At 39.7% G+C, this 13,383-nt stretch overlaps 1 protein-coding gene and 2 non-coding genes across 3 annotated transcripts; all 3 read left to right on the top strand.

The window, feature by feature from the left end:
* The first annotated feature begins 3,722 nt into the window (after positions 1-3,722).
* Positions 3,723-3,795, top strand: trnav-cac (transfer RNA valine (anticodon CAC)). Its single transcript has one exon. It is a non-coding gene; the product is annotated as a tRNA-Val (tRNA).
* A 1,293-nt stretch (positions 3,796-5,088) lies between these two features.
* Positions 5,089-5,161, top strand: trnav-aac (transfer RNA valine (anticodon AAC)). Its single transcript has one exon. It is a non-coding gene; the product is annotated as a tRNA-Val (tRNA).
* Positions 5,162-5,410: 249 nt separating this feature from the next.
* LOC137888320 (uncharacterized) lies at positions 5,411-10,371 on the top strand. The gene is made up of 2 exons (XM_068731698.1): positions 5,411-5,477; positions 7,135-10,371. Exon 2 carries the CDS (start codon positions 7,220-7,222, stop codon positions 9,851-9,853), a length of 2,634 nt encoding a protein of 877 aa, XP_068587799.1. The 5' UTR covers positions 5,411-5,477; positions 7,135-7,219; the 3' UTR covers positions 9,854-10,371.
* Positions 10,372-13,383: the final 3,012 nt, after the last annotated feature.

Raw genomic sequence — 13,383 nt, forward strand, 5'->3', positions numbered from 1 at the left:
AAGTACTCTTTATTTATATTGTTCACAATCTATTTTTTCTATTAAAACAAGATATTTGAAGTCGTCACATTGGACATGTATCATAGCCTCGTATCGGTCTGAAGGAAAAAGCTTTCATGTCTTTTACAAAACAATCTCAACTCAAGGTCCCAACTTGTTCTGGAGCTTTCAACAGCACCTCACCGTCTTCATCAGCAGATGGAGTTTTCTTAGTTGTTCAAACTTCAGCACTTTAAGGACTTTTTGACCATGCTGGTATAAAAGTTGAATTTGGATCTTCATCCTTGACCTCATAATCAGCAGTTTGACTAATGTTGTGTTTCAATGAAGAACTTCCGGAGGAACACAGGATAACTTGGATCAAAAGTTATAATAAAGCGTATTTAATAAAGTCAAAAAGCGTTGTGAATAGAGAGTACAAAATTCTCAGCTGACGATTCCACAGGCTGCAGTTAAACTGTCTCTTGCTCCACCCTCGAATCCAGAACAAAGTACAAACCCAGGTACATATACACCAACAGAAACGGTGTGACTTCATCCCATTGGAGCTCTTCTTGATGATAGGATAGAGTGCGGTAGGCAGTGTCCACGCCCCCCTGGGCACGTGACGTCTTCGGTGCGTTCAAAGTAACTGGATTTTTGGAGTTTCTCTCCGCCAGTGAACGTGGTTGTACCTTCAAGTATTACACTGCATGCATTTCTTTATTAATTACATAGTTTCAAAATCATAGCGGTACACTGGTATTACACTAAATGCATTTTATCAATAGTAAGATTAATGAGCCGGGTTATAAGTTTGTTTATAAAATCCTTCAACCACAGCTCAAGGTCCACTTACTCACTTGTTTAGTAGCTTCCAACCAGTAGATGGAGTTCATACATTGTGACGACCCCTCCCTTCCACTAGGGGTCTGTGTCCCGGTCGCTGTCTATTCTGTCTTTCAGGATGTTGATCGGCAGCTGACGAGCCCCACCTGAGCTTGGTGTGGTCCCGGCTGTGAAGACCATCTGAACATGGCTGCAGGCTGACTCGAGCTAAGGTGGAGAGATGGCGGCGACATCAGCAGGATGTGAGCGAGGAAATTGTAATCGGCAAAATGTGCGACATTTAAATCGAGAAGGAGCAACTTCTTTGGAATGGATCAGAGATAGGCAGTGACATATATCTTCTACATCCTGAAGAACAATACTCAATGTTCACAATCTGTTATTTCACAAGAATTGTTCTTATTATTGTACTTCATGAATTGACAACATTTTATACTTATGGAATTTTGTCATTTTTTATCATTAAGGATTTTGCTTATTTCATAAAAATGTTGTCATTTTTAATTTTGTATATTTCATAAGAATGTTGGCATGATGGATTTTTTTTTTTTAACACTTATGGATTTACCTTATTGTTATCTTATTTACCTCTGAGATGTAGTACAGTAAATAGTACAATATGTACCTCTGAGATGTAGTGAAGCCGCGTTTTACAAACTATACTTTTATATTTAAAACACACTTCACACCTACTTAACATTCATAAACTACCACGTCGGCCCATTGATTCGTCAGATGGGGTCACATGTCGTATTGTCACTGTTGAGATTGAAACACCTAAAATATTAACAGCTGTTTGATTGGAAACTGTTGCATCTTTGCAACTTCTACTTCTCCTCGTGAGAAGTATTCTGTGAGCTGCAGTCTGACACTCAGACCTAAACACGAGGTCTCTTTTAGTGAGAAACTGCCAAAATCCTGTTTGTGGCCAGAATTTGTATTACACCCATAGTGACGAGAACTACCATAGAGATGAATGGAGAACGTTTAGAGAGTTCAGCTCTGCTGTGTCCGTGAAGTCCACAGCTCGACACTAGGCTGCAACAATTGTTGAATTTATTCAAATTGTATCAGGGAAAAGTAAAAAAATAATAATGATAAAATAAATATTAATATTTCTCTACTGATCTGTGCTATAAATGTAATTTCTGTATGATTCCAATCATTTCAATCATTTTTATAATCATAATCTCTGAATGATGTCATATCCTGTTCAAACAGAGGAGACAGTGAGGTGAGACAGTGACCAGCTGTTCCTCACCTCACTGTGAATCATCACTAACTGGGTTGAGATCGTGTCTTTTTCTTTCTCATTGTTTGTCACCACTGTAATATCTGTAGACTCTTTTATTAGAGGTCCTTTCTTTACATAGAATAATGTATTTCACGTCTGTGTAGAACATGTTTAGTGTTGATCTGACATTAAACCTCAGTGAAGAAGCACAGAGAGGCAAACAGTACCTCTGACTCACTGAAGGGGGCGAGAGAGAGCCCACGGGTCGGGTTGATGCTTGTTCTGTCGTTGCTCTTCTTCTACACTTCTCTTCTTCTTCTACACTTTTCTTCTTCGTCTTCTTCTTATAGTTTGCTTTGAGCACAAAAATGTAAGATTCTATATCTAAGCTTAAAAACAGTGAAATATGAACAAATCATCATCAGTTCATCGTCGGACAGGTAAAGTAACCTTTTATGTGTTTGTTGTTCTCTTTATACATCCGGGTTCTTACGCAGATTTTCGCGGGTGGCGCTCCGCTTCTGAAACGCTCCCGGTGGAATCAAATCTGTACCTTAATGTGTGTGTAAATAATGCTGATATGAAATATGAAAAACAACCAGTAGTCAATGGTCAAGCTTCCATTGAATGGTGATGTAAGCGTCTCTATTGGGTTCATATGTCTGTAAATGTGACTCCTGTAGAGTCAGAGCCTCACCACACGTCACTGCTTTGTATTTATTGATCAGATAGTTTTCCGTTATTGATCGTCTTTAAAACCGGAATTATCGATATTATCCTACATGCAGACTTAAAATTATTAATACATTAATATTACCATACCAGCATAATTAAACAGATTAAACTATGAACTGAGCAAACGATTTTTGTTTTAAATGACATGAAGACATTTAATTTAAGTCAATCAATAAATATCCGTTTTTAATTGGATCGTATTCTTTATTTCTGTCCTGCTGGTTTAGGATCAACAGTTATTCATGTTCATGTTTATGACATAAACAGATCAAAATGTCTCAGTGTTGCACTTTGTGATGATAATTAAACGTTGTGTTTGTATTGTCACCAGGTGGAGCTGAGTGGAGATAATATAATAATATGTCACGTTCTCCATGTGTACTGCAGAGCTCTGGTTCACTGTGACTGGTTTTCATCATGTGTTCATCTGCTGAAGACGAGATGAAATATGTCACTTTATATGTGTGTTATAGAACGTTCTGAGCAGCTACACCCGATGGTAGCTGGTGGATCAGAAGAGAGGTATTCATGTATTATATATACAGTATATATATATATATATATATATATATATATATATATATATATATATATATATATATATATATATATATATATATATATATATAAAGTAAGGACGTCAGGAGGCTAGCTGACGTTAGCTTCCCTATGATGAGAGGCTAGCTGACGTTAGCTTTCATCTGACTGGAGGCTATCGCCCCCGTCTCTCCTGTGAGTGGCGCTTATCAGAACACACATTTGATTGGCCGAGGAGCATCACATGGTTTACAACGCTTGTGATTGGTCGGTGTGCTTCCTGGACCTTCTGAGATATAGTACAATGAAAATCACAGTAGTTTTTCCCACGTTCACTCATTGTCGGTGGTACATATGTATTCCGGGTCACGTGTTTACCATAGCAGCTGTTTCCGTAGTGTAGTGGTTATCACGTTCGCCTCACACGCGAAAGGTCCCCGGTTCGAAACCGGGCGGAAACATTACTTATTCTTTTCAACACATTTATAATTATCTGTCGATCTTTTAATTCCTTTTAATAAAGGAGAGTCATAGACTACAAAGATGTTGAACACATTAAACTACAACCTGATCATTCATCACTGACTCGTTAATTCGTTAACTCATTAACTCATTAACTGTCTTTATGGAATCACTAAACCTTCACGTGACCAGATACTACTGCTGAGAGCAACAATGTCTTCAACATCAATACATGCAGAAATTAATACATACAATAATAAATAAATAAATAAATAAAAGAATAAATAAATAAATAAAACAAGGAATAAATAAAAGAATAAATAAATAAATGAATAAATAAAAGTTGATACTTACACAGGACATAAATAAATCTATTTCTACATTTCTGTTCACCTTCATTTATGTATTTCTCTATCTGTATGTTAAAGTAAGTCATACCAGCAACAACAAGATATTCATTCATGACGTTCTGATTCTGACGTTATCCGACAGCCCTGGACCATGTTCTATGTTCTGGTGTGTGGTTCTCCTCGTTGTCCTGGTGACGGCTGTGTTACTAAGCCTGCATGTGTTTGAAGTGTGCTCCACCTGGTTACATCATAATGAATATGAAGCCGTTGAAACATGAACGATCATATATGAATGTGTCTCTTTGTTGTAGATTAAATTGAGGTGTATGCAGACAGACAGTAGGCAGCACTCCAGTGTCACAGACAGCAGTGTAGATGTCATGTTACAACAACAACAACAACAACAACATGTTTAATATTCTCTATCGGGTCAGAGGTCTGAGACGTCTGCAGAGATGTTGAATGCACTTATTGTAAGTCGCTTTGGATGAAAGCGTCTGCTAAATGACTGTAATGTAATGTAATGTAATGTTGTTCATGTCAACAAGATGAAATCAAATGGTTCTCATTGGCTCTGTTGATTCTCGTTTGACCAGGTGATCCGTGAGCTGTCTCCACCTGTCCTCCTCCACAGCTACGACCAGGGAGTCCACGGCTCTCCACCCGTCTAGTCTCATGAAATAAACATTTTATATGTATTTCTTTATGTCCTGTTTGATTATCAACTTTTATTTATTTATCTACACTTTCATTCATATATTCATTTATTTATTCATTTCTCACACACACACACACACACACACACACACACACACACACACACACACACACACACACACACACACACACACACACACACACACACACAAACACACACACGCTACCTGCTGCTGGACGAGATGGAATATTCCTATTGGTACATAAACACACCACGACCAGCTCGTTTCCGTAGTGTAGTGGTTATCACGTTCGCCTAACACGCGAAAGGTCCCCGGTTCGAGACCGGGCGGAAACATGTTTTTGTCTTTATCACAAGTACTAACACAGTACAGTATAAAGTACTATATTCACTATTTAAACTCGTGGCCTCACGTTCATGTACTTGTATTTGTTTCTGTCGATGGTATTTAATAAACTGTAAAATGTAAACTCTGAACCGTCGCCTGTAAAAGCGGAGTTTCCGATGCGTCCCTGAACGCGTCCTCCTCTCGGTGTGTTTCCGGTGTTTGGAACGTGAGCATCGTCTCGTGAGAGGCTACCGGTTTCTCCTCACGTTACTTCACCGTCACCTCCTCCTCCACCGGGATCGCCGGGGAGCGCTCCGGTGATCGGTAAGTGCGCGTGCTGCTCCTCCTCCTCCTCCGCGTGGGAACCGGAACTCTTTCCGCCCTGTTTGTCCTCGAGCTCATTTAAACTTTTCAGAGAGAAGTTGTGTGTTTGCACGGAGCGGCCATTTTGTTGCGTTCAGGGTTCTCCTTTTGGTAAAAACTTTATTGAACAAATTTACGAACAACAATGCAGATTTGAAAATAAAATAATACAATAGAACAATAACACAAAGACGTGTGCACAGATGGTGATTTAATACAAACAAAAAAATAACAATAAATGTCTTGTTATTATTATTAGTCTTTGTTTTACACGTTTAATCATCATGTTATGTTTGTAAAACCATTGTGTTTATGTTTTATTAAGAAATAAATAGTTCACTTTTAACGTTAAACAATTCCAATAAAACCGAATTATTATTTTTTTATGATTTCACCTTTTTTTGTATAAAATATTTTCCCTCTAGATTCTCTTCTATTCTGATTCATAATTCATTTTAACAGTTTTTAATTTGTTTCCAATAAAAAGTTCTGAACCGTGATTTTAAATCTTAAATCAGAATAATTAAATGTTTGAAATTAAGTTATTTAGCTTTATATTAATATATAAATAAGATAAATAGCGAGATGTGAACTTTATTCTTCTAATGATGAACTTTTAAAAACGTTATTATATTTTTATGAGCTTTAAACAGGATTCAAGTGGAAGAAAGAAACATATTTGATGTGTCTATTATAACAGATAAATAAGCAAATTAAAACTATTACTAATTAGTAAAAATAAATCAAATGAACAAAGAAGAATTAAAATAATATAAAATAACAACCTTATTCTGTTGAAAGGAGAACAGATTATTGTAGTGTATTAAAGAGTTAATTTAAGCTTTTTCTTTTTACTATTCATTTATTTTTAAAATTATTATTAAAAGCAGAATTACATTTTTTTTTATTATCAATATTTCCATAAATCATTTCTCAGTTTTAAAGTTCAGTTTTTAATCTTCTCAAACAAACGGATGTGATCTCTATGAACGATCCATCAGAGCTGGAGGAAGTATTCTGATGCTTTACTGAAGTAAAAGTACTAGTACAACAACCTGCAGAGCATCTTCATCTTCATCTTCATCACCTCACGTGCTGTTGTGTTGGACTGACCTCTAGTGGTGAAGGCTGAGACCTGCTCACAACCTTGTGACGTCTGAGTGAGAAGTATTCTGTGTTCTGTGTACCTTTTTTAATATTAATATACATGTACACCTTGATAATATACATCGTCATACTTCATACTGACACAGTCGGTTCCGTCACACATGTTTGTGTTCCTTCATTTAGGATTCTCAAAACCACAACACACAAAGTATTTCTGATGTTAAAAGGCCTCATGATACTTGGTGAGTACTGACTGTCTGTGTATTAGTACTGTGCTGTAGTACTGACGGCTAGTACCCAGCGTCTAGGTGTGGTATTCTGTAATCATTTAGGGGACAAAAGGTTTGTCTTGTTAAATGATGCTTATGTCTCAAAATAGTACATCAAAGACAGTATTTCTTAAGGATGAAAGTATCTTTACCGTAGTAGTACCTGCACATTTTAAAAGATTTTAATGTTTTTAGTGATATTTACAGCTGCAGTATTTAAAGGTTTGTGTTTTCTCTCACAGACTGAGGAGTAAAGGGAGTCCACTTGGGATCCTGAGATCTTCTTCAGGACACAAAGACTCAGCGGCTTCTGTCAGGTTTGTCCACATGGAAGGCTTCGACGAGTGCATCTGGCGGCGGCGGATCCACCACGGCGTTCGGTATCAGAAGAGCGCCGTCCCGTTCCCCAAGTCGGTTGAAATCGGTTTGGAGTTCAACGCGGCGTTGGAGAGGAAGGAAAAGCTGGACATCAGCGAGCTGACGAACGGCGTGATGCTGGAACTGTGCGACTTCGCCAAAACGGTGACCAAGTCCGAGACGTATTTCTTGTTCGAATTGCTGGAGTTCAACTTTGACATCGGCGTTGACGTGGACGACGACCGGCAGTACTACGACTATGCCAGGCGCGTGCACGGCAAAGCAAAGCTGCTGAGGGACCAGATCAAGCTGAAACCTCAAAGATGGAAAGAAGCGTTTCCACTTCCGGACCTCGGTGCTATAATGGCATCCGCTGGGACCCAGCAGCCGGGACGCTACTACCCTAAAAGGAACAAACTGGTGGACAGTTCTGTCCTCTCAGACGGCAGCAAGAGCGTCCCGTCTGCAGAGGACCAGAGGACGGAGAGTACCGGATCTGAGTTCGTCGTAAAGAGACGAAGAGGAGTCCAGGTGAAGCTCACCACCGACGCGTACCCGTTCTGCAAAGACCTCGGCGTGACTCTGCTCTTCCGACCGGGTGACGTACGCGAAGACAAAGTGAACCCGAACCTGGTGACCAACGGGGCGATGCTGGAGCTGCTCGACTTCTCCAGATTGCTCTGCGGGACGCACACTGGGATTGTCTGCGACCTGGTCACGCAAAACTTTGGTCACGAGTTGGAAAAAACGATGTTTCGCGCACAAGTGAACAAGCTGATGGAGAGGAAGTACGCCTGCCTGACCGCCGAGCACAAGGACGCCTTCAGAAAGGAGGCGTTTAGAGTCCTGACACAGAAACGTAAAAAGAGAAGCGACCCCGATGACCAGGAACCGGAAGAGCTGGCAATGGCCAGTAAGAGAAGGGGGACGCTGAGGCTCAGGGACGGGGACGAGGACGAGGACGAGGACGCCAAAGACCTTTATGAGGATGGCGACCTCTCGTACATGTGTCCGGTTGAATTTGAGACGGAGATGCAGTCGGATTCGGAAGAAATAAAGGTTGGAAGTTGTCTGATAGAAATAAAAGATGTAAAGGAGGAAGAGGAGGAAGTGTTCGTCTCCCCGGAGCCGCCTCAGATCTCTGACCTCAGCCCTCGTTCGTCTCACGTTCGTCCAAACAACACGACTCCAAACGCCGTCTCGGATCTGTTTTCAGAAGATGAAAACGAGGACGCGAACGTAAAAACACCGAAACAGAAGCTGTGGACGAGACGTGCGACTCGCTCCAAACAAATCCTGAAGTCCAGCAGAGTGAACGACTTGTTCGCCCGCTGCAGAGAGAGAGGTTTAGACTTCAACGTCGCCTCGGCCAACAGACAAAACCTGGATCTACAGATACTCAGCAACTGTGTGTTGTTGGAGGTTTATAAATTTGCGACTGCGATGGTGAAGAGCATATGCAGTTTCTTCTTTGAGATTCTGGACAACAACTTCAACTTCGTCCTCCAAGATGAGGTGCATCAGCGGAATTTTATATTTTACATGATAACAAAAGAAAAGGTTCTTCAGAGCCACCCTGATAGATGGAAAACGGAGTTCCTCAAGAGTCCTTTTCATTTCCCGGAAGTTTACAACATGGTCGACGTGACCAGCGATTTTCAAACCGAACAGGAAGTTGAGACGGCGCAGCAGCGGACGGACTCGGACCCGCCGGCCTCGGCGACGAGCCAGGAGCCACATCCGTTCTGTAAGAAGATCAACCTCGATCTTTGGTCGATGGAAGAACGTCCAGCGAGCCAGAAGCTCGATCTGACAGTCCTGACCACCGGCGCCGTGCTCGAAGTGTTCGCCTTTGTCAGAGAATTGTGCGGTTCCGTCCGCGAGACGGTCAACGACCTCCTGGAGCACAACTTCGATGTGGATCTGCAGAGCGGAGCGACGGAGGCGTCGCAGGTGATCCACAGATGGTACGCCACCCAGAAAAGCTTGATGCAGAGGCAGAGGCAGCACACATCGCTGACGGTAAACCGGTGGTTGAACACGGTCGTCCCACTGAACGGTCACTCGCCGCTCGATCCTCAATCGTCGGCCGCCAACGGCTCGGAGGATCTGTTGTCGGAAACTGAGGTTCTCAACGGAGATGTGGAGACGGAAAAGGTCAACGGCTATCGCATCTGCGAAGGAATCGGATTGGACCTCGACGTCGGCTTCAAACGAGAAGCCAAACCAAAACTGGACCTGCGAGTGCTGACGAGGGGGGTCCTCTTTGAGATGCACCGGTACGTGGAGCAGAACTGCAACCGATACGTTCCGGCACTGTACGAGATTCTGGAGTACAACTTCGATCTGAGCTCTCAGAAACATCGGAAGGTGGAGTTCGCCTGGGCCGTCGCGTCGCAGGTCGTCACCATAGCGGCAAAGAACCGCCGGAAGGGAGATTACCTGAACCGAGCGATCGAGTTGCCCATCGAGGACTCCGAGTCCTCGCAGGTCGTCTGTAAAGACGAGCCGGAGGACGACTTCAGAGAGCCGGACCTCAATGACCACGATGTAGTGTTTGTCCAAGAAATGAAGCCTGTTGACATCGAAGTGAGGATAGATTAGAGTCATTGTCATTATTATTATTATTATTATTATTATTATTATTATTATTATTATTATTATTATTATTATTATCATGAATCACACCAGAACAGAGTCGGACTTCTTCAACATTAATTTTATGATCGTGAGACAAAGACTTTAGTTGATTTTTTTCTGGAACAACTTAACTAAAGTTGAATCAACACTAAACCTTTTAATACGCCGACGACTGAACGTTGTATTCTGTGTTTTAATACGACAGAATTCACCGAGTTACATAATGTCTGTTTCAGAAAGTGACTCATGAGGTTAATAACAATCAATATTCATATAGAGTTACAGAGAAACATTATTTTCTAAATCTTTTGGTCTCTAAACTGTGAGATGTTGAGAGTTAAAATGTTAAAATGTCCTTTAATGTGACGAACCAAATCACTTCTTTTATTCCAGTAACAGTTTAGAAACAATCATGTGACTTAAAATGTTGCCTTTGATGTACAACGTGATTTATTATGTTATTAAAGTGTCCTTAATCTTCATTATGTCTGTTACACATTTGTTTTTGCACTGAAAATATGAACATATAGAAACAATCTACTGCGTTCAGAGGGATGTTCTGAGATATTAAACTTAACTGTACAATAATGTGTTTTAGGACTCATAGATCAATATTTATTTAAACAGGTTTTTATTTAGTCACTGATGGTAAAGAAGTAAAAGTACCTTTACGTATGAGCAGCTAAATATTCTGATAGTAAAAGTACATGTGTGCTTTGTAGTTGTACTTATGTACTTGAGTAAATGTAGTTATAAATATGTTGGTTGAATTTGTTTTAAAGGAGTTAAGAGAGAAAACTTTAAATGGAGCTTAAAGTCAGATTACAATCTGCAGCTGGACATTTTAACATCAACAGTCTTTTTAATTGATAACATAATCGATACTGAACAGTTTAAGTTTATAAGATGAATTCACATTTATATTATTTAATAAAAATAGTGAAAAGAATGAAACGAGAATTGAGATGAACAAATTTAAAGTTTAATGTGAAGTAACATTTATTCATCAATACATTATCACATAATTTAGTCTTTTACATTTCTGTCCCATCATGCTCTCTGTCATGACTCGTTAGTCTCATTCGAGTCATTTGTCTCCTTAGACTCATTGGTTTCATTAGACTCAGTATCATTAGACTCATTAGACTCAGCATCATTAGTTTCATTAGCCTCAGTATCATTAGATGAATTAATCTCATCAGAGACATTCATATCATTAGACTCATTAGTGTCATTAGACTCATTAGTTTCATTAGTCTCAGTAGACTCATTAGTGTTATTAGACTCATTAGTTTCATTAGTCTCAGACTCATTAGTGTTATTAGACTCATTAGTTTCTTTAGACTCATTTGATTCATTAGTTTCATTAGTCTCATTAGTATCATTAGACTCATTAGTTTCATTAGTCTCATTAGTGTTATTAGTTTCATTCGTTTCATTAGTCTCATCAGACTCATCAGACTCATTAGTCCCATTAGACTCATTAATGTTATTAGACTCATTAGTGCCATTATACTCATTGGTTTCATTAGACTCTGTAGTGTAATTAGACTCATTAGTTTAATTAGACTCAGTGTCATTAGACTCAGTCTCATTAGACTAATACGTTTCATTAGACTCATTAGTCTCATCACAATAATTAGACTAGATAATTAGAATTATCCGTCTCATTACACTCTTCAAGACGCATTAGTTTAATGAGTCTTGTCACATTAATTAGATTGTTTACTCTTTAGACTCATTAGTCTCATTAGTCTCATTAGACTCATTAGTCTCATTAGACTCATTAGACTCATTAGTCTCATTAGTCTCATTAGTCTTCTGTAACTCATTGTGTTTGTATCAGATCAGATGGATCAATAGATGTTTATTGATCCAAACTGGTGAGTGATTGTGTAACAGCAGCAGGTTATCCAGTAAATATAGATATTAACACTAGAAATATACTTCTATAGAATATACAATGTAAAGAGTGTATTATACTACTACTACTATACTAGGATATAGATCATAAACATAATAAAACATAATTTATACAACTAGAAAAGATGACTGTGAAGCTTTTGTTGACTAAAAGAGAATTGTTTGTTTGGTGCCACTAGATGGAGCCAGAGACCTCTTCTTCTACTGATCCATGAATCAATCAGGCACATCACTGAAGCAGCTTATTGTCTCGTCTGCTTTTCATTCCTCGATGTGTTTGAAGGTGTGAAATGGTTGATTATCTGTGTGAAATGATATATTAATATTTTCATATAAAATTCTGCAGCCTGACGGAAACAAAGAAGTGAAATAATCAGCCACACAAACACATTTAAAAACCTGAATATTATTATTCCTGTCATGGCTCCTGCTGCTCTTCTTCTTCTTCTTCTTCTTCTTCTTCTTCTTCTTCTTCTTCTTCTTCAGGTTTATTAACATCACTGCCACTGTCCTGCAGGAGGGAAGCAGCACGAGAGGAAGAAATATACTACAGTTAATATATCAGTATTCTCATGTACATGAATACACCTATTTCATAGTTTTTTTATTTTTATTTTGAAATATATTTTGTTTTGCTAAACTAAGATGTTGAACATGGTTAACATTATACCTGCTAAACATCAGCATGTTAGCATTTAGCTCAAAGCACCAGAGAGCTGCTAGTATGACTGGAGATTCTTAGTGTTGTTTGGAAATTATATATATGAATATTGGTACTTTAATGGCTGTGTGTGTGTGTGCGTGTGTGTGTGTGTGTGTGTGTGTGTGTGTGTGTGTGTGTGTGTGTGTGTGTTATTGCTACACACAGACATCAAATGGTAGAATCAAGAAAAAACATTTTTTTTCGACACTACAGTTTTTACTGTCACAGCGAAAAATAAATCCTGGAGACGATCTGGTTCTAACGACACGACTCACCTCACCTGTATGATCACAGGTGATGCGTGTGTGTGTGTGTGTGTGTGTGTGTGTGTGTGTGTGTGTGCGTGTGCGTTAGTGTGTGTGTCTGTTGGGGATATCAGTGCAGTGACACACTTATTATCTGCTGTACAGTACGAACTGACACACAGAGAACTCAACTCTCCAGAGTGGCTCATCTGCACTGACATATGGACACACACACACACACACACACACACACACACACACACACACACACACACACACACACATTCTCACGCTGGTTCATAATCTGCTCAGAGACTCACAGCAGAGCGCCAACATAATCCAGTGGGACTAATGTCTGTCACTGCAGCACGTCGTCCTGTTTGAAAAAGCTTTATTGACACAGCGCTGACTGTGCCTCACAGCTACCTGCATGTAGAGCTCATGGGTTTAACATCCACGTCTGCATCTCGCTCACATTAACAAACCTGATCTGGAGACTTATCCCCAGAAATGAATGAGAGGCAACGTGTGCGTTATCGGCCTAATCCCAGTTTACAGCAACGGACCTCCAACCGGCCAATCAGAAGCTGCCGAGGCTCCTTAATCTGAAATATATAATGTGT

Source organism: Cebidichthys violaceus, unplaced genomic scaffold (assembly GCF_023349555.1).
Source record: "Cebidichthys violaceus isolate CVI_PGR_0920_01 unplaced genomic scaffold, fCebVio1.0.p SCAF_53, whole genome shotgun sequence".
In the NCBI taxonomy this organism is placed as follows: domain Eukaryota; kingdom Metazoa; phylum Chordata; class Actinopteri; order Perciformes; family Stichaeidae; genus Cebidichthys; species Cebidichthys violaceus.